A 21,302-nucleotide genomic window follows, 5' to 3' on the forward strand; every position below is an offset into this window, starting at 1 on the left:
AAAGGATCCAGCTGAGGGCCTAGATCCCAGCGGTTTTCCACACAAGTCCATCTAAAAGCTTAGAGTCCAAGGCAGTGCCCTCCTTGAGTCCAAGCCAGTGGCCTTGAGCCCACAGCAGTGTGACATGTTTGTCTGTATGGAGGATCTGTACCTGGAAGGCCCAGGGCCAATAGTGGAAGCTGCTGGTGAGATGAAGGATTTGTGCCACCAAGCTGAGGGATCCACATTGGAGCTAGAAAGTGATACAGTGAAGGAAAGCTCCCCTGATGAAAACAGCATCCATTCCCAGTGACAGTGACAGTGAGGCCCTGAGCTCCTCCTCTGATTACAACAGTCTAGTTTGCATCAGGAAAACCATCTGCAGCAAGCTTCTAGAAAATCAACAGGCCAAGATCTTCCCCTCTAGTTCTGTTTTATGGCTATTGGTAACAATCTTCAGGTGGATCCTCCAAGCCCAGACCATGCTGATTCAGTTCAGTTGGGCATTAAAAAGTTGACTATTACAAGATCCTAATGAGATAATTAACAATGTGAAATAGGAAGAAAAGGGCTAAAGGTGTAGGGAAAGTGGGAAGGGTAGGGGAAAGGGAATAAGGGAAAAGAAAAAAATATGAGAAAATGAAAAAATGGAAATAAAGTGTTTGTAAATGGGGGAGTGGAGGAGGGGGTGAAGGGAGGGCAGGGAAAAGGGGAAAAAATGAGAACCAAGACCTGTCATGTAAAGGCACAAGATCCCAATAATGAATGTAACTGTACCGTATGCCTAAAATGTACCAATAAACTCAATAAAAAGAAAAAAATGTTGACTATTAGTCCACCAAAGTTACCAACAAGCCCACTTCTCAAAGGAAGTTTTATAGAGCAAAATCATTATAATGTGGGTGTTAATAAAATTATAAGTATAGCCATTTATGTAATACTGATCCAGTTACAAAGCAGGTCATATAGCAAGTATACTGGAAAAAAACGAAGGGATGGATCAGGCGGTCCTGGTAACCCAATGGAATGACTGTCTGTCTGTCTAGTCTTTACTGGATGGAGCAGATGATGCAAACTATAATTTGCATCTTCAATTTATTGCTAATCCCTATAGGGAGCATGTAGACCTGGTCATTTTGTCTTTATCTTGAGACCTGGGGGCCTTCTACAGAAGCACTTCTAGCCACAGTGGTAATGTGTTTTCATCCTCTTTCCTGACTCCCTTGAGGACCTGGCCCCGTTTGTCTGCCTAGAATATTTCTACCTAATTTGTCTTTCTTCAGTCTCATTTTGACTTTTCATCTGGCTGGAAGAATGCTTGAGAGATTGTGAAAATCTGGAGCAAAAATCTGTCAAATTGTTATTTGGTGAAGAGTATATCTGTATCTCCATATCTCTATTTCCATGTCTTTATCTCTGTCTGTCCATCTGTCTGTCCATCCATCCATCCATTCATCCTACTTGTGGCATCCTTAAGAGGATAGTTTTTGTTCTAAGGATACAAGCATGTGTAGAAAGTAAAGTGGAAGAGTGGGGGAATAGTTGGTTAGGTTGGGGAGGAGGACTGAGCAACTGTTAGCCTGGGATGGTTCTCTCCAACTCTTAATTTCCTTGATAGGTAAAAACTGGGATTGTACGTCTTTGTACTTGCTGTGCCACAAGGTTATGATAACTGATAAATATGACAAATATTAGAGTATTTCTAACACTGCAAGTTTTAGAATGAGATATATCAGTATGATGAGAATTCAGGTTGCTGCCTTGTCATTAATTCCTCTTGGCAGACACAAAAATAAAGAGTAGGCCTCCCTACACTGAGGTTCTTTGTTTTGACCAATTTCCCTCATCATTCCAAAAAGATTCAAGACACTTAAATACTATAAAATATTGATATATATTGATATATATTATATATGTATTATATATAAATAATATAAATAATATATATTTATATGTTTTATATATATAAAATAAGGTGGTAGCACATTTTGTATTTTATAAACCTATACAAGTAAAAACAAAATTAATGAGATACAAATAATACCTGTAGCATATTTTTCTTGTATGCTAGTTAATTATTTTGTGCCAACTCTTCTTTTTTTTGGGTGTTGAAACCCCCATAAAGGCATTGGCTTGTGATTGCATCCAGGAGAAGACGGGCTATGGTCTGAAAGTGGAATGGGCACTTGTTGGCTTGGTGTGCTATGTGAAAATGTCTTTTAGGTGAAGCACAGTGTTCACTGTCACACAACTGCTGTGAATCTGTGGCTTGATGATGCTAGTGTTTCCTTTCATGCTATTAGCCATTAACTGAGGAGAACAATTTGATTATATTGTAGCTTCCTGCTTTTCTGACAAAAGCTCAGCTGCAATTGTAGACATTAAAAGGAAACAACACTCTTAAGGATGCCTCTAGCCACAGGTAAAGGCTGCTTTCCTTTTAACTTCTGTCTTAAAGTTAGAAAGTAGGTAGGAAATGTACAATTAGTGTTTTGTCAATATAATTTCATTCTTGATGTTTTTGATTTTGAATTTTCCCAGCCTATATTCAACTGGAGTTAACAAAGTATTAATTTTCTTAGTGGAGAATATTGACTTTATTACCAAATTCTGCCCTGGAGTTTTCAGAGAATCATTGATTTCTCTTTTTTATGTCTTTTTCTTTTTCCCTGCTCATTTCAAATAGAATTTTTAGAAAATAGCCTAGTTTGTACTGTTATTTCCTCTTCTGTTTTTCCTTTCCATTTCCATTTGGGAATAAAAAACGTAAATAATTGGAGGCTATTTTTTTGCATAGAAGGGAAGAGAGATTTGTTCCACCGTTTTTATGTAGTTGTTGCTTCTTTTAAAGTCACAGCAGGATTCATGATGTCCAAGTAAATACGAAAGAATCCAGCTTTATTTTGATGGCTCTTTTTTAGGATCTGAAGCTGCTGAGGAATCCCATGAGCATTAAAACTTTAGAAGAAATAGATTAAGAGGGGAACCTCCATTTTGCTTTGAGTTCATCAGAATTGGAACTGGGAAGAAATTTCACTCTTATCCTGTGTTTAATCCAAGGTGTCTTATTGTTCCCCTTGGTATCAGTTATTTTAATTTTTAATCTAAAAATGAACAACTTCTATTTCTGTACCTCTCTACACTCCTCCCAAAACTAGCAAGACAAAACAAACCAGAGCATGTTATTCCTATAGTAGCATGTGAGAGTTTAATTTTGATTTTTCTATTTAACTGACTTTATTATTTATTATTTAACTTACTAATTTACAGGAAGTTAAGTCTTTGTTTTCAAATAAGAAATATATATTTTGCAAAAATGACTTCGCTGAGTTTTTTCTTTCCCAGGTTGAATTGTATGAAAAATGTGAAATGAAGGAATCTTCTAAATATTTTAGAATAGTACTACTAACTACTTTTTGAATCCCTTTATCAAGAAAATCTCTTGTCATTACAAGTCTCATTTTCTGCATGGTTTGTGCCTTCATAACAATTATGAAACTAATTATTAACTCTTCTAATAAATTTAAAAATGTAGAAAAATTTATTATTTATTTACTTGGATAGAATTGTGATAAAAACTGTTTCTTCTCCACTGACACAAAGTGGATCTCAGATATAGAAAGGTTTTTGTAAGAGAAAAGATTTTTGGGAGGGTTTTTTTGTGTGTATGTGTGAGATTTTTATCAATGTGGTACTTATGGTCGTGTGTGTGTGTGTGTGTGTGTGTGTGTGTGTGTGTGTGTATCCATGCCTCTTTCTGTTGTTGAACTGCATAATTACAGCAGACCTTAAAAGATAGCAGCAGCAAAAGGAATAGCTTATTACTAAATTTATTCTAAAAACCCAAGTGCTTTGAAGAAAATGATACTGAAGACTAAAATGATAGTCTCTCACTATTAAGCCTAACTTACAAGCCTGAAACTTGGTTTTCTATGTTCCTTTAGAATTCTCTTCTCTGTGATTCTAGAGGGCATAACTCAGATTGACCCCTGGTCATAGGAAGACTTGGTCCGCTTCCGTACATATGTGTTAAATATCTGATACTTTGAAGGCACTGATAGAATTTTATGTTTCCAATTTAAGTAGATACCCATGACCTAGACAACACATAGAGACCACCATAAAAGGAAGAAGGACAAACTTCCGGGTCTTAAATCTATTACTCATTAAAAGCATAATCTGTATTTTCTCCTGAGACAATCAGGGACTTAAAAGTGGTTTTTGCTAAAAAACCAAAACTCTTCATGTGTGCCTGCAAATGCCTAGTAGGTAAGTAAAAGTAGAACAAAGCTTGACCTTTATTTTGTAATATGCTGAGTCAAAACCTTCTGAGCTCTGCAAATAGGCATATAAGGTATTTAGGAGTAAGTGTCTAAAAATTGGCAAAATGAAGTTGATTAGCCATAAATTAGCCTCGCCTATCTCACTGTCCTTGAAGACTAAGGACACCTATACCCAGAAGTCTCCATTGCACTAAACCTATGATCACTTTGGATTCCAGCAGGGACACATGACTGAGATTGCCATTAAAGCTCTGAGGTTTCTTCCATGGGAACTGAATTCCCCTCAAGTCATGAATATTCAATCTGAGGTACCAAAGAGGCCTCAAATAATAATTGAGCAGACAGTGGTTCATCCCAGCTAAATGTAAAAACTTGCCTTCTAGCTTTTGGGGGTTGGCCAGTGTGATCCTCTTCATCAGAGTGTGCCCCCTCCTAGCTGCTCAAGCTGGACTTCTTTTCTATTTTCTGTTACTTTCCTTTTTTAAGCACCAGCTTGACCTGTCAGCTCCTCAGGCTTACCATTTTTTCTTATTTCCAGTTAAAACTTTTTTCCTGCAAATTTTTGCTTCAGTTTTAATTTCCATTATCCCTAAAAGGTAGGACCTGAGCTAGCCAGTGATGTTGTGGCAAAGAGGGATAGCTCAGTGCTGTAGCCAAGGGTTAGAGTTCTGAGGCACGGCTCAGTGTTACAGCTCAGCTTCACAGCTACTGCAATTTGAAGACTTGAGAATGCGAAGGTCATCTGAAGAGTGGAGAAAAACCTTTTATTATGCTTGCCAGCTCAGAGAGTTCATACTCTGTTAGAAGTGGGAGCCTCCTTTACGATAGGGGTGTAGGGGTAGGTGAGCCGGGTCACTGAAGGCAGGGGCAGAGTTACAGACCATTCCTGAAAGTCCTAGTGAGTGAGCATGTTCACAGAGAGGTGGAGTTAATGGCACATTCCTGAAAGGGGCAGAGCTAAGAGGACATTCCTGAGAGGTCACCTGTTGAAACAGTTACCAAACATTTTGATACATTGGGCAGGACTCCTGCCCAGCAGCACAAACTGTTAATTTCTGGAATAAAACATTTTGTGTGAAAAGAAAACAAACAAATATGGAGGCAAGGCTAGAGCCTGTCTTATGTATAGTGTTGTTCTATCAGTAGCACTGAACTTCTGAGTGAGACGAGTTTACTTTGCTTTATGAATCAGTTCTTTTCTGATTTTTAGCTTTCTTCCCAAGGTCAGGTCATAGTAATGACTGTTTTTGAATGGTTTTCATTGTCTGTGAACAATACCGAAAGCTCATCTACCATGATTACTTGATTCTTGGTTGGCTGATGTTTTTCTTCTCCTTATTTCCCTGTGGAGGTTTTCTTTCCTTTAAAAAACAATAAAGCAAATCATGTTAATATATATCTATATGTGTATAAAATGTTAAGAAAAAATACAAAAGAAAAATCTTACCCGGTGACTTCTTTCTGCAAAGTAATTATCTAGTTGAGAAATTATGACTTATACACCATTTCCACATTTATCTGAGATAAGTGATTGCCTTTCCACAATTTAAATACAGGATAAGGGAATAACAGAAAGGTAGCAAGATATGAGGTGTGGTCACTACATTCTGGTGGTTTTCACAGTTCAGAAATGAGGATTCTTTGGTCCCTTTTATTCTAGTCTTTTTATTCATTATTGACGGAGAGATCAGTGATGCCGAGTTAAGTTCCTCCAATTTGTACTTTGAGAATTTATTTCTTTAGCTGGTGTTTGTGATAGGGAAACAGAACTTTGGTTAAGTTTGGGGGAAAAATGAGCATCTCCAGCATTTTGAAATAACACCAATGAGTTAATATTGAAATGTTTACTTTGTACGCTCTCATTTACTGGGAATTACTTGACAAGAATATTGCTTGGTGCATCTCTTCCCTTTGTCTCCAGCAGGGATCCTGGAGCTGGTGTCTGTGAGTGAAATGTCTCAGACCCCTTGGAGCTGTCAATGAGAAGTTTTCCTTAGTCTCTGTTGAGTGCCTTGCAGTAGGAACAACTCCAACTCCAGGGCATTTGGTTACAGATTTTTTTTTCTTTCTAAGAACACCTTTTACTCTTCATTTGTGCTGTCCTTGATGTATGTATGGCAGCATTTTAAACTTAGTTCCTCATGCACATCTATTTTATTGCAAGAAAATGAAAAATGCTTAATTTATTTGTCTTGTCATGTGCAGAAGCCTACACAACAATACAGTTTGTGTTCAGCTCTAACAGTTTTGTTTGTTCAGTGAGCTTCATAAGGCAGTTTCTTTCTGACAACTGTCACGTTTTGCTTGAAGGTAAGGTTGCGCATTTTAGTTATACCCACTGGAAACTGGTAAAATTGTTTTCATATTTACATCTTCACCATTTACTAGGCAAAGCAGTTTTTTGTACTTCATGGTTTACTTTTCCTCCTAGAGTTGATTTTAAATGCTGTGACTGGAATGACATGGTTAAGAGGTATTATTTATGAAATGTCATTGGATGTATTTTCTCAGTTGCATTTCATTTTACATGTAATAGCATCTTTGTTGTTGTAATTCTTTCTGAATTGGAAAGGGAAGTGTTAAGGAATTGTGTATAATGATGTTTATGCTTTTATTCTTAAGGATTTGGATAATACAAAACTCATTTATATGTAAATGATTTATATTTTCCTCATAGTGGTAGTGTTTACTAAACTTTCTTAGGCTGTTGCTTATATGCCTTCTTGAAATCATCCCTTAGTATTATGTTTGACCTAATTCATTCTGTCATATCAGTGTGAATTTGTGTTTCTATAATTCTCTTTGCTGATTCTTATTATTGGAAGTTAAGTATCCTTAGACTAATAGTGAGATAAACTTTTTGCTTTATCCCGATAATGTATGTTCTGTCTTAAGAAAGTAATACAGTTTCACAAGTGCTATTTTGGTGTAAGACAGAAATAGACTTCTCAGTGTCCCAATAATGTGTAAATAACTCTCTATGAAAATTCTGTTACAGATTTTTTTAAAGGCAAATAAGATTTGCTACTCTATATATATTTGCTACTATATATATATATATATATATATATATCTGCTACTATATATATATGTATATGTATATGTATATGATTAGATAAAAACACTCTGTGTGATAGTTCAGAAACATCTTTTGAATAACGTGTTTTTATTTTGGGGGATTAGTTTATTATAGCAATATTATTTGATTACAAGGATGACATGACAATAGTTTTCACCCTTTAGTTATTTGCATTGAAAGGAGTATTTTTCCTTTAGACTCAATGGAAACACTCAGATGACTTACACTGTTGAATCTATATATAATTACTAACAAAACTGAGGTTAAATTGTGCAAATTTATTGAATTCTTCTGGGTACATGATTTTAACTTTTTACTGTAATATTTGGTAGCCTAGGGACAGCAATAAGAACACAGTGGGGTTGCTTGGTAGGTGGATTGGCAGTGTTAAGCTGGAGATATGTGCCTTTCCCCCCCATGCAACCCTTCTCCATTTACTTATTTTGCATATGCTTCTTCACCATTTGTATAATTTGTTTAGCTGCAGTCTCCCTAGGACAGTGAGTAGGGGTGTGGATTACTGGTTTAGCTTGCCTACGTTGGTATTACAATGTGAAAAAAACAATTAACTGGTTTAGCTTGCTTACCTTTTTCTCCCTCATAGCTTTCTCAGGTCCTTTTCATGTTCAAGAACTAATGCCCCCTCCTTTAGGCTGGTGCTTCAGCATGACCTGAGATGCAGTTATTTTCTTGCCATCTCCTTGCACTCTATAAAAATCACTCCACTGTTCTGTGTTCTTGGTCTATTCTGCCTCTTTCCAGAGTGCTGAACTTTTAAACCTGGGTGGCTTGGCTTTTCTTGGTTCACTTTCAGAACTGAATTCTGAGTTGACTTTTAAAGCAAAGCTTGTCACAGATCTCTGTGTGTTACCAGATGTTCTTAACATACTTAGGAATGCTCCTTTTAGATGATAAAGCACATCATTTTTGTCAAGTGACTTTCTCAGGTTTCCAGATTCATTCCTTTTGTCTTTTTGAAACCAGCTACTGAAATATGGGATAAACAAAGTTAAATGGGTTTTCTAATCTCCTGACTGGCAGATGTGGGAGGTAGGGCTTTGCCAAACAATCAGGATCGTTCAAAAGAATGTCAGGGAAAGAGAATTGCAACCTGTGGGCTATGATTCTGCTTATGCTGAATTCCAGAGGTTGTCAATAAAGAGGAAAGAACAAATATGGTTGAGTTTCCTATAATGATCAAGGAACATTTAAAATAGAAAATAAGAAGACATAGGAACTCTGTGATGAATTAGCAAAGTGAACAGTGGACAGATTCATTAAATGAAGTTTCCTTTAATGCAAAATGCCATCCTTGATTTATAATTATGTAGAAATAGCAGCTCTCTACTGAGTTATGCAAACAAGCCCAGTTCTAATGACCTAGAAATGCAGGGTAATGACTAAAGCCATGAAACCTAAAGAAATTTGTTGAATAAAAAGAATCCTGACTGATGGGCATTTGATTCATTTTCCTTCCTTTGGACGAAACCTTCAGTCTTTTGTGAGCTCACAGTGGGAATACAGAGAATGAGAGTGTGTTACACTGTACGCATTCAGTTTGCATTCTGTGTTGTGCTGTATTTGGTATTTGCTTTTCACATCTAAAAGTAGGCAAGTGAAGTATTAATACTGTGAAGTAGGCAAGAGAGGTATTATTAAATAAAAAAATAACCTTCCTTTTACAGAAGGGGAGACTGCCCAAGGCCATGCTGTCAGAGACACAGTCTTGTGTGGATGTTGAGCAGAGGGATTTGATGGAGAGTTTTGTTGTCTGCATTGTGGGGGTGGGTTGGGCTTGTCAGTTGTTTCTTGTCTTTGTAGTTTACTGTCTCTGAAACACTTAAGACTTGAAAATTTTCTAAGACCAATAGTAACGGGTGTTTTTTTCTACTTGCCCCCCCTTTCGCTCTGCTTGGGAAGTACTGCTTGAGAGCACTTTACAGTGGTACCTTAGTTTATAAACTTAATTTGTTCCACGATTCTAGAAAAGATGGCCACGTTCATGTTCATGCAGGAAAGATGACTACTGTCCTCTCCATTACCCATTCATAGTTCACAAACTGAACAAAATTTTGCTACATGCTTCTGTTTGTGAACCAAAGTGGTTGCAAACAAAAGCGTTTGTGAACCAAGGTACCACTATATTTAAAAAAAAATTGCGTGTGTGTGTATATGTATGTATATACATATGTACATATGTATATCTATATATGTACATGTGTGTGTATGTATATACATATATATGTATATATGTATGTGTGTATGTGTGTATATACATATATAAATACACACATATATATATATCCCCTTTAGAAGAGGGGGATATTGATTTTTTTTTCCAGTTTTAATTGAGTTTATTGGTACATTTTAGGGATACAGTACAGTTACATTAATTATTGGGATCTTGTACATCTACCTGACAAGTCTTAGTTCTCATTTTTTCCCCTTGTCCCTGCCCTCCCTTTACCTGCTCCTCTCCTCCCCATCTACAAACACTTTATTTCCATCTTTTCATTATCTCACATTTATTTCTTTTCCCTTTTTACCCTTCCCCTGCCCATCACACCTTCCTTACACCTTTAGTTCCTTTCTTCCCATTTCTCAATGTCAGTAATCTTATTAGGATCTTTTGTATTATTGCAGATTATTCACACCAGAGAAACTATTCGGTATTTACACATGTGTGCCTTATTTATTTCACTTAGGGTATTGATTTTTTTATTTTCCTGGGAAGAAGTACATTGCTGGACCTGATTCACTGTGTTTGAAAAAACTTTATGTCCTTTCATTTTGCCTTTCTCCTCTTTCTCAACATATTTGGAACAGATTGCAGTGATTGCTGGGGTGCTAGAGCACCACCTCATTCCTGCTTAAGAGAGCTGGTTGAATTAGTTTATTCATACGGCTACAGTGATGTGAACAGAATGTCTCTTTGGGCTTCTCTGGGCTTCTGTGCAATAGGGCCAGATACTCCTTGGAGGCACCAGTGAATACAGTGCAGTGAACAAACCCATCCTGGGTATGCTGAGAAGTTGGTGTTTTCCAGGAAGAAAAGATTTTGTATGTAGGTTTTTTTTTTTTTTTTTTTTAATGTTAAAAAGCACAGGTCTTTCTTATGCTGATAGAAGGTCTTGATTCTTTTGTCTGAGAATAGGTGCCTGGTTTAATTTAATCATAACATACTAGAGAGTGTCTTGTCTTTTGAGTGTTCTTTCTACATGACTTCCTGTGTGATTAGTCACTGGTCACTTCAATTAAAAAAGTCGGTTCCCTTGTTCTGTAATTCTGATTCGTGAGGTAGCTTTCTACATCCCTAGGCTGTTTTATTTTTTATTAATATAGCTCATGAATTAACTTACCTCTGAACCCTATTGCCCATTTGAAGTTTCTGTCTATATCTACAAATAATATATTGATAAAATTCCATTTCTATTCTACTTAAAAACCTCTTAGTATTCCACAGGCTAGAGGCTCTTGAATTGTAGTCACTGTAGTCAGCGGCGCCACAGCAGCAGCAGCAGCAGCAGCACCCTTGGGGACTTGTTAATGACGCCGATTCTCAGATGTTGCCCTCCACCAGGTGAATGAGAAATCTGTGCCATGTGAAGCCTGCAGGTGATTCTGACACATGCTGTCATTTGAGAACCTGTAGATAATGGGACACTTTCCACCAGGCAGGGAAAGCTTCTTACAGGCTTATGCCTCCATGGCCACGGTTTTCAGCCTTTTGTGCTCTACCCTCCTGCCCTAAATGTTACTATTCTAAACTTCTTACGCTTGTTGGAACATGAATAAGCTTCCTTACACTGCGCTGTGCCAGGCTGCCCTGACTTGATCGGAAGCTCTTTCTCTCTGCTCTCATTTCCCCTTCACCTCCCGCTTCTGACTGGGTCTTCTTACGTACTCCAAGCTAACTTTGAACTTGAAGTCCTCCTGCACTGGGATCCCCAAGTGCTGGGATTACAGGTGTGTAACACCAAGCCCAGGTAAGAGTATTCTTTCTAATCTACTTACTTGGTGAGTTCCCATAGAAACAGGCAATAGCAAAGTATAATAGAAAGAGTGTGAACAGACTTTAGTTAAAAAAAAAATATTTCCACTGTCATTTACCTGCTATGTATCCACTTTTAGCTTGGCCCTCCTTCCCTAAAAATGGTGATAATAATACACTAGCATCATTGTACAGACTGAACAAGCTACTCTGTTTAAAGCACCTATCATATTTTCTAGCAAATAGAATTTAGTTTTACAATTTTCCTTTGGGTACATTCTTTTTCTTTTCTCTTTTTATGGTACTGGGGATTGAATGCAGAATGCTGACGGACACCCCCAGACCTTTATAATTTTTTATTTGCAGATATAGAGTCTCTCTGAGTTGCCCATTCTAGGCTCAAACTTGTGATCTTCCTCCCTCAGCCTTCCAAGTAGTCTGGATCACAGACAGGTACCGTCATGCCTGGGTTAAGGTGCTTTCTTGAGAAATGTACTCAAGAATAAATTCACAATGATGAGAAGTCATCACTTTTATCTAGTTTCAAATGTTGCAACACCACCTGGCAGAGGAGAACCTGTGCACATTAAGCAGTTACTTTCCCTCCCTTCTCCTCACTCAATATTGTCTTACATCCTTCCATATATAGTCAGCAAATTAATATTTTTACATTCATCTTTGATTTTCTGAAGATACATAGTACTTACCATTTAATAGACATACACTGAAGTTTAAATAAGGAAATTGAGAATACTGTACTACATACAAGGTGATTAGTTTTTGCAAAGTGAAAATAATGGGTGTTATAGCTGGGGCGGTGGTACACATCTGTAATGTCAGCACTCAGGAGACTGAGGCAGGAAGATCACCATGAATTCCAGGCCAGCCTGGGCTACATAAGTGGGACTCTGTCTCAAGAAAAAGAAAATAATACATGTTCAGGCATCGTAATTCTTTTGAGATCTCCTACGTTGTGTTGTATTTTTTATCTTTGTTTTTCATAAAATGGGCGCACATACACAACTGTGAGGGTTTCATTACATAACAGCGATATGATTATTTCAAATTATTGTAATTGTGTACTACTTAGGTATTTACACGTGCTGAACTATTAGTTTGTGTGAGGGATAGATCAATTATTTTCTTTTATTTAGGATGCGCTCTCATTTTCTGTATCCTAGGCTGTTAAGACTTCAAATTTATATTTAACATTTATAAAAGACTTTTTATAAAGATGGGCATGGTGGCACATACCTATAATCCCAGATGCTCTGGGAATCTGAGGCAGGAAAAACGCAAGGCATAGTCCAGCCTAGGCAATTTACCGATTAAGCAAGATCCTATCTCCAAAAAAAATAAAGATGATGATGCAGCTCAGTGTAAAGATTGGCTCCAGTCCTACTACTATACATCCACATACACAGAAAGCAACAACAAAACAACAAAGAAAGGAAAAAAACCCATGAATTTATATTTTTTGGGAGTTTTTATTCACACGTTTCACTTACTCTTTATCCTAGAATAAGAAAACTATTGTCTCAGCCTTTAAAAAAAACTAAAATGCATCATCAATTCTTTACGTGCAGATTTACTTTGAAAGTAATAATTTCCAAAAGGCAATATTAAATTAATGTTGATTGAATTTTCCACTTACACAATGCAATTTATGTGCACGAGAACATGCTTTCATTCTGTGACTACATTAGTGTTACTGTCTCAAATGACACTTGATTTCACTTTAACTGTATTTGTTGTAATAAGGAATTAATAGCATGAGCATTTGAAGAATTTTCCAACACCTTCTTCCAGTGCTAGTTAGAGATGACTTTGGAGTTGGTAATGTGTTGTGGGAGTGGGAAGGGGAGTTTTGCAAGTTGGACCTCGGGAGCTCATTAGCATCTCTCAGACCCCAGTGCTGTTTTGTTTCAGATAGATTTATTACACTGTCTTTCTCCCCAGTTGACTGCAGCATGTGAAGGCTCAGCTGGAACAAACAAAGGAGATAGATAACCCCTGAACCAATTAGCATAGCTTGCAATGTTCTTAATAGGCTTATCCACTGTATTGGAGACTTGGGAAAATGACTTTGGGTTTATGCTTCCTTGATCCCTAGAGAAGGTCTTCAGTGTCAGCTCCTTTGTCCCCACAATGTAAACCTCACATATTTGATTTTTCAGCTTTCTGTTAGAAAACCTTCTCTGCAATCTGACGGCTCTGTGGTCTTCCATCACACACTTGTGGCTGTTCACGTATTTGCACACAGTCTGTTGACGTGTGTAGCATCGGGGTGCTTGTTGTGACTTAGGTCCTGGGGCCCCTCTTTGGCCTCAGCTGGCTTGTGGTTTGGAGCACAGGCCTGCAATTTGTTTAGCTAGTGTTGACTCTTAGAGTGCACTTCTTCTTTCTAAAGCTTCCCTTTAGCCTTTGTCCCCTCTTTGTACTGCTTGTCACTGGAGTTTGGTTCATCTTTTGTTCCTGAAAGATATAAATGACTCACTTTTTCCTGCTTCCCCCATATCTTCCCAACTACCCAGAAAAAGGGGGTTGTGTTGGGGGAGATAAATTGAGATGTATTGTGACTGACATTTCACAGATCAGGCCAAACTCTGCCTTTGCATCTGCAGAATCCTGATTTTACAAACAAATGGAGGACTATACATCTCGTGAATTTTATTGCTTTACATTTTGTTTGTTTTGTATTGGCAGTATTGGGAATTGAACCCAGGGAGCGCTGACTTACATCTCTAGCCCTTTTTCCTTTTTTAAATTTTATTTTGACCTGCCTGGACTCTTCTGTCTCAGCCTCTTGAGTAGCTGGGATGACAGGCATGTACCACAATACCTGGAATACTATTTTAAACTTAAAAAAAAAAATCCAGTGTTTTTATTGCCTGTTTGTCAAAAGAAATATTATTTGAATTGTGTTCTTTCATAAATGTTTCTTTTATGAAAATATTGTAGGTAGGGGTAATTCCTCTGATTGTTATACTGCGTTCCAATTTGCAGTGAATTCAACTACCTCTTGAAAGTGTATTTATTATAGATTATCAGAGATGCTAGAGAGACTGCCTTATTACCGCTTTGGAGTTGTTACTTAACTGTTCTAATTTTTAGTTTTTTCACCTGCAGAAAACAAAAAATAATCACAGGCTCCATATGGAACCTTCATGTAAGCCACTGGTTAATACTTTCAGCCTTGTAGGAAGCATTCAAGAAAAGGTAGCAGTGATGCTAATGGAAACCTTTCAGAAAATATAGAATAGGTGCGAGAATCCTAGGGAATATAAGATAATATGGAGTCCATAGTTCATTCAGAACTTGCTCTTACTGGAACAGGGTGGGAAATTATGTAGCAAGACAACCTGTTATCTGCTATGGGAAATTCTCACCCACATCTTGATAGCATGGTCCTGGGATCCACCTAGTGCTGTATGTGCTTCTGAAGAGTAGAGATTGGATTGCCTTATATTTGTTCCCACAAGTTCTGTGGTTTGCATGGGTGTCTACTAGACCCAGGTGTTACCAATATGATGGTATGAGGAGGTATTCACAACAGCTTCTTTCTTGTGAATGGTGCATGCATTCCCTTGTATGGTGAAGGCTGTTCTGTGCTTCCTGCCAGTGCGTTTGTCTTAGACTTTCTGGCCTCCAGAACTGTTAGAAAGTAAATGTCCTTTATGAATTACCTTCCAAGATACTGATACAGCAGCACAAAATAGACTAAGATAGCAGGTTTATAGGTAGAGTTTATAATGGTGAGATTCTGCCTGCTTTCCTGTTTTTATGCTGTAGATTTAAATTCATATGTTAGCTATTTTGACCTTTCAGAGGTAAATAAGTTGTGTTACAAGCCCAGATGTGTTCTGAACACCAGATACTTAGAAGTGCTGACCATATAGAAGGCACTAAATGTGTGTATGGGAGATACGTCTGCGAGACCTCCTGTGGGCCTTTTGAGATGTTGGATTTTAGTAAGCGGGGGAGGGCTTTTTGTTGGGAGAAGCCTGTGTTTGTAGCCAAGATGATCTGGCCAGATTCGTTGTAGTCTGATATTTCAGTGAAAGCATTGAAAAAAAAAAATTAAAAAGAGCTGGTTACTAGGGTATCTCGAAACAAGGCTGAAGAATGATTTTATTGGCTGTAATTTAAAAAAAAGTTTTGTAATAGGCATAACAGCTGAAGACTCTCATGGTAAAATTAAGCCCTTTGACTTCTGACTTTAATAGAAAAGAAGTTTCAGGAAAAACTAGTGGCATTAACTAAAATGTAGACTGAGTAATCATTTCTTTTCTTTTATTTATATATTTTAACTAATTCAACAGCCTTATGTTTGGAGAAAAGGAATGATAAAGGCAACTATAGCCTTTTCTAGCAGTTAATATGAATACTTGGTATAAGAGTAATATTTGTTTTTTGTTGTTGTTTTTGTTTATTTTTTGCTTTGCTTTGTTTTGTGGTGCTAGAGATTGAGTTCAGGGCATTGCACATGTTAGTCAAGCAATCTGCCACTGAGCTACTTTCCCATCCCCTAAGAATAACTTTGTTAGGGTATTAGTATAGGCAAAAAAAAATATACTCTTTATAGCATTTTCAGAAAAGTTGATGTAACTAAGAAAGATGTTCAATTCAGTGTATCATTTTGAATTTAGAATTAAGAATAATCTGATTTATCCTACAATAATATTTTAAGGAGAAGTAATATTTGTAATTTATGTAATCACAGAAGAATAGAGTTTTAAATACTTTACATATAATTTTAGAATCGTTCGTATTCATTTAGCTGATAAGGCAAACTACTTAATTTTATGAGAAAAAGTGGTAAGCTTTCTATTTGTGTTGAATTTTATGTATATAGTAACTATAATTTAGCTTTCATCCTTTCTTTACTGTTACCACAGTATATTTGAATAATGTGATATTTTTAAAACATGGCCATTTCTTGAGTTAGAGGCAAGGGGATGGTAAGGATGTGAGATAATTGAAACCTTACAGTCTTCTGAGCCATTTCATGTCCTCAGTAATCATTGTGTTCCCTTAATATGGCGCAGTGTTAAAAAGAAATCAAACAGACCTAGGTTTGATCCTGCCTGTAGCAGCCATGTGACCTTGGGAATGTGATTAACCTCAGTATTCTTATTTGTTTACTGTTAACTGTTAAACACCTTAATTGGTACAAATAATTCATTAAAGTTTCCTCTGTTTCCCCTCTACTGGTCAGTCTTCTTTGAAAGCATCTTGCACAGTGTTTAGCATCTGGTAGGTGCTTGATGAATGTAGATAGTGCACATAGGTGTAGGTTTAATATATTTAATCTCTTTTTTTTTAACAGCCCTTTTCTACTCTTAATTTAGCTAATTGCCCAACTCTGAAGGCATGGGAGGATCTTGCCCTGCAGTAGAGATCTTTGGCTGCCCTTAGGAGTTGTCTTCCATTCACTGATGTCTCATTCAGGGCCGTCCAGGTGCTCAAGGCCACACTAACTACAATTTAGCCACTGTGGCAACATGAACTATGTACTCTGGGAACTTCTAGAGAAGAGGGGAGCAAATGCTCAAGGCCACACTAAGCTGGAAGCACCTGTCAAAAGCAAAGGAAGTGCTGATTATCATAGTAAGTTATAGGAGACCAAGCAAAAGAAAGTCGTGTCAAAAGCACATGAAAGAACATACCCTACTATCTCTATTTTTCCTATTTTCTACATTCTGAATTATACAGCAAATCAGTTCCTAAAATAATAGGCTGTAGTTCATCAGCCTTTGAATTATCTAGTAGTGATTTGCTGGCTTATTCACAGAGTCAGTACATGCTTTTGAAGGTTTACTATACAGTAGATAGAACAAGGACAGTATTATGTTGTAAGATCTGATAATACAATTTATGTAAAATGCTGTATAGCTTGTAATTCTTATGTACTATAAATATCTCTAAAATTTTGTTCACAGGGAAGTTTTTTACAGAGTGGTCATTTTTTAATATAATTGATCCAGTCTTTATTTTAAAGCATGTAGAAGACTTGCTAATGTATTATGCCTAATGAATAGCCACAGATAAAAGAAAATATATGTTTAAAAAATGCAAACAATGATGACAATTTGCAGGAATAAATTTGCTCTCAAATGACCTCTAGTTGATGCACTCAGAAAACTCTTGTTGCATTCACAATTTCAGCAAGTGATACGATTCCTCCTTCTTACAATACGAGACACACTCCCTTCTGCAATCCTTTGCATCAACCTAGCTGACATACCTGTCATAAAATACCTTCCTGGGAGAGGTACTACCAGGGAATGAAATGATCTTTAGTAGCTACTTATAATTTTAAAATTTACCTGAAATTATTGTAGTATTGAAAGCACTTAAAATATCTAGATATCTATATCTATATCTATATCTATATCTATATCTATATCTATATCTATATATGCAGTCCCAGAGACCAGAGATCAGGTTTTAGACTGTGGTGCAAAGGTTTGCTTGATGGGAAGTCACTTGGCTATTTTGCTTCAACCTCCATGGTGCCAGCGGAGACAGTCAGTCTGGTCCTGCTCTTTCACAGCGCTGAGAGGTGAGCTTTACATGCTAAAAGGTACTTCCTAGGGAATACATGGTAAGGTAGACCAGGAGCATGGTTCTTACTACTGTTGTCACATGGCTTTGAAATTTTTGGCAGTAATTTTTACTGAAATAAAGTTCCCCACGATGGACAGAATGAATAGTGGAGATGTATTTTCTCCTAGTTCTGGAGGTTAGAAGTCAGGGATCTAGGTTGTCAGCAAGGTTGCTTTCTTCCTTCCCTGTGTCTCTGTCCCTCAGTTTCTGGTGGTTTGCTGGCAAGCTCTGGTTCTTTGTCTTATAGAAACGTCTCACCAATCTCTGCTTTTATCTTTGTAGGTCATTGTATATATGTGTCTGTGTTCAAATTTCACCTTTTTACAAGGACACCAGTCAAATTGGATTAGATCTCCCACTCATGCCCTCATTTGAACTTGATTAAGGACACTGTCTTCAAATAAAGCCACATGTTTTAAGGTTCTAGAGATTAAAGCTTCAACATCTTTTTGGTGAGATACAGTTTAACTCACATCCAGGGCTTTGATGGTGATGTACTCAACGTAAGGATGGTAGTATTATTGTTACCAGTGAGGAACATGAGGAAACCTGGTGAAGGCTGTATCACTTAAATGCCAACAGTTAGTCTTTCTTTCCTTCCATCCTTTTTTTTCCTTTCCCTTCTTTCCTTCCTTTTTTCCTCTTTTACTCCCTCTCTCTTTTCTTTCTTCACTCCCTTCTTATCTCCCTCCTTCCGTCCTTCTCCCCCTCCCCACTTTTTAGAGGAAATGGTCTGCTTGGCTCTTGGTTTCAGAGGCTTTGCTCTGTGGTCAGCTGGCTCCAAGGCAGGAATGGCATGATGAAGGGCTGGAGGAGCAAAGCTTCTCACTTCATTGCTGTGGGAATCAGAGCAGGGGAGGAGTGCTGGTCTTCTCCTTTTTTTTGGTCAAAGGTTCCAAGCTCACGCTAGATGCAGTGGAACATGCCTGTAATTGCAGCTACTTGGGAGATGGAGGCAGCATGGTTATGAGTTTGAGCCAAGCTTGGCCAATTTAGGGAGGAAAATAAATGGAAAAAAAACATTGGTAAAAGAAAATTCATTGCAAGGATCCTAGGCCAGTCAAGTTGTCTAGCATTTTGTGACACACATTGTAATACATAATAAAAGTAAAGCAGATAAATATAAATCAGTGTAATGCATGTTCTGTGGGCTGGGAGGTAGCTCAGTAGTACACTACTTACTAGGTTGCTCAAGGTACTGGCTCCAATCGCCAGTACTGGCAGGGAAAAAAACAAAACAAATAACCAACCAACCAACCAACCAACAGACAAGATGGTTAACCCGGTTTCAAATATTGGCTGTTCTAGCCTCAAAACCTTGATCAAGGTACTCAAATTTTATAATCTCAATTTCTTTATTGGACAGCTGAAGATAAAGATACTGCTCTCTCTGCAAAAGATTGCTTGTGGAACAAATGGGAGGATACTCTTAAAGACTTCAGTACATTGCCTGGCTTATCATATGAGGTAAAACTAAATGAAAGTTAATAAGAACGTAAACAAAAAAGTCCTGAAGCAGGCATACACCAGAGGTGGGGAACGTCTGACTCATTACCACACAGTGTGTCTCACCTGTATCTGCTACAGCAGCAGCTCTGCCATGGTTCCTCTGAATGCTTTTTTAACTGAGCCGTTGGTCTCAGCACTTGGCACCCTGCTGGACGTTGGACTGCTTTCTGCTCTCCCAAGCTGTTTCATTCATTGTATTTTCAGAGGAGAACTCATATGTATTCTTTTTAATCATGAAAGCAAATTACTAGAGGAGAAGGGGAGGAAAAGGTAAGTCAGAATAAGCTCCTAAAAGAATAAATGCTAGGGCTGGGAATGTCGCTCAATGGCATAGGGCCCACCTGGCAAGTGCAAGGTCCTGGTTACCCACCCCACCCCCTCCAAATAAATGCGAATTAGCAACCCCCCATTGCCACAATTTTAGTATTTTAGTGTTTTTACACTTAGGAAATAAGAAACATACATGCTCACTCTTATTTCCCCTAGTGAGTAGGGGGAAAGTAGGGCTTTTCCATGTTGATTTGTAAGTGGTAGAATTAAATACTGTACAAACATTTTTTGGTAGGCATTTATTTGAAATTATGGAAGAGTGTGTATGTAACTTAGAGCTGCTCTTGTTGGTTGTAGATCATTAATAACAAAGAAGGGGTTAAATCAGAAACACACATTGGCATGTTAGTGGAAATTCAGGGTAGCAGGCAATATTTTTATAACTTTTATGTGTTTGTCAACTGTATTTATTTATATACCTTTTAAAGGTATTGACTACTTCCAAAATATTTGCTCTTTATTTTTAAGTTTTTTAAGGCTATATGCTAGGGGCCCTGGGAGGATTTCATGCCCAGAGTGGGGATGATGGATGCTTCCAACAAGTGGCACGCGGCTATTGGCTGAAGGCATTGGAAGGAGAGTTACCCTAGTTGGGGAATTTGTGTTTTTTTTGTTTGTTTATTTGCTTTTGTTTTCTACTAGGATAAAATTAATTTTGACTAGGAAAATAAAATGAAGAAGGATAGACTTTCAAATGAATGGCGTATCTAAAAGTGAATTGCCTGGCTTCATCAAGTTGGAGATGGTGTCAGAAAGGCAGAATGAAAATCAGTTGCAGAAGTTTGGGAAACAATGGTTTTTGTCCCTTTGGTATGAAATTTGGTGCAACTGTTTTGAGTAGACACTGCAGTAGGAAGACTTGTCGGGAAGTGTAGGATACGTAGAGAACATGACCTAGTGATGGGGAGAGCCTTTAGAGAGCTTCTGCGACATTTCTGGTGTGTGGTCACGAGGGCCTAAAAATTATTAATGAAAGCTGGAGTGTAGAGATAGGGACAAGATGTGTGATACATTGTAAAAGTGTTACCAGTGGGTCTTGATGCCTAGATGTCTCATATGAGAGTCAACGGCGTTTCCCATGTTTTGACCCAGTATTCCTGGGAAGATTGCATGCAGTTCTCAAATGTAGTAAAGAAGATGTTACATTTTGGATATTCAGACTTGGAATGGCTAGTGTGCCATTTATGATATTCAGGTGGGTGCACCTAACAAAACATTTGGAAATGTGAAGGAGATTTAGTGAGGACAATGCTGGACTCATTGTTGTCTATAAGACATTAACAAGATGGTTGAGTCGGGAAATGGATGGTGTTTCAAAGAAAACAATAGAGCTCAAAACTTTGGGTCCAGGAAGAGGAAGAGAAGTGAACTTCAGAGATCAGAATGAGGAGTGCACAATAGGATAGGAGGGAATATTAAGAAGGAAATGCAGTTGTAACGGTAGCATTAAAGTGTTTTTGTGAGGTCAAGAAGATTGGTCAGCTAAGAAGTTTGGGGCTTAGGAAAAAGTGTGTATATATAT

The 21,302-nt window shown here is 37.6% G+C and overlaps 1 protein-coding gene across 5 annotated transcripts in view; it reads left to right on the forward strand.

The window, feature by feature from the left end:
* Tmtc2 (transmembrane O-mannosyltransferase targeting cadherins 2) overlaps window positions 1–21,302 on the forward strand; it is a 384,756-nt gene that overhangs the window by 84,067 nt on the left and 279,387 nt on the right. Inside the window, exons 1-2 of one of the 5 annotated variants that reach the window (XM_019205476.1) lie at window positions 16,883–16,942; window positions 19,308–19,408. The exons of the other annotated variants lie outside the window; for them this stretch is intronic. Of the exons in view, the coding sequence (XP_019061021.1) occupies window positions 19,404–19,408 (5 nt within the window). The 5' untranslated portion in view covers window positions 16,883–16,942; window positions 19,308–19,403. Of the gene's footprint in view, window positions 1–16,882; window positions 16,943–19,307; window positions 19,409–21,302 lie in introns of those variants that run through there. 5 annotated transcript variants of the gene reach the window in all.

This window comes from Fukomys damarensis, unplaced genomic scaffold, assembly GCF_012274545.1.
Source record: "Fukomys damarensis isolate Sample0158 unplaced genomic scaffold, DMR_v1.0_HiC HiC_scaffold_15, whole genome shotgun sequence".
NCBI lineage: Eukaryota > Metazoa > Chordata > Mammalia > Rodentia > Bathyergidae > Fukomys > Fukomys damarensis.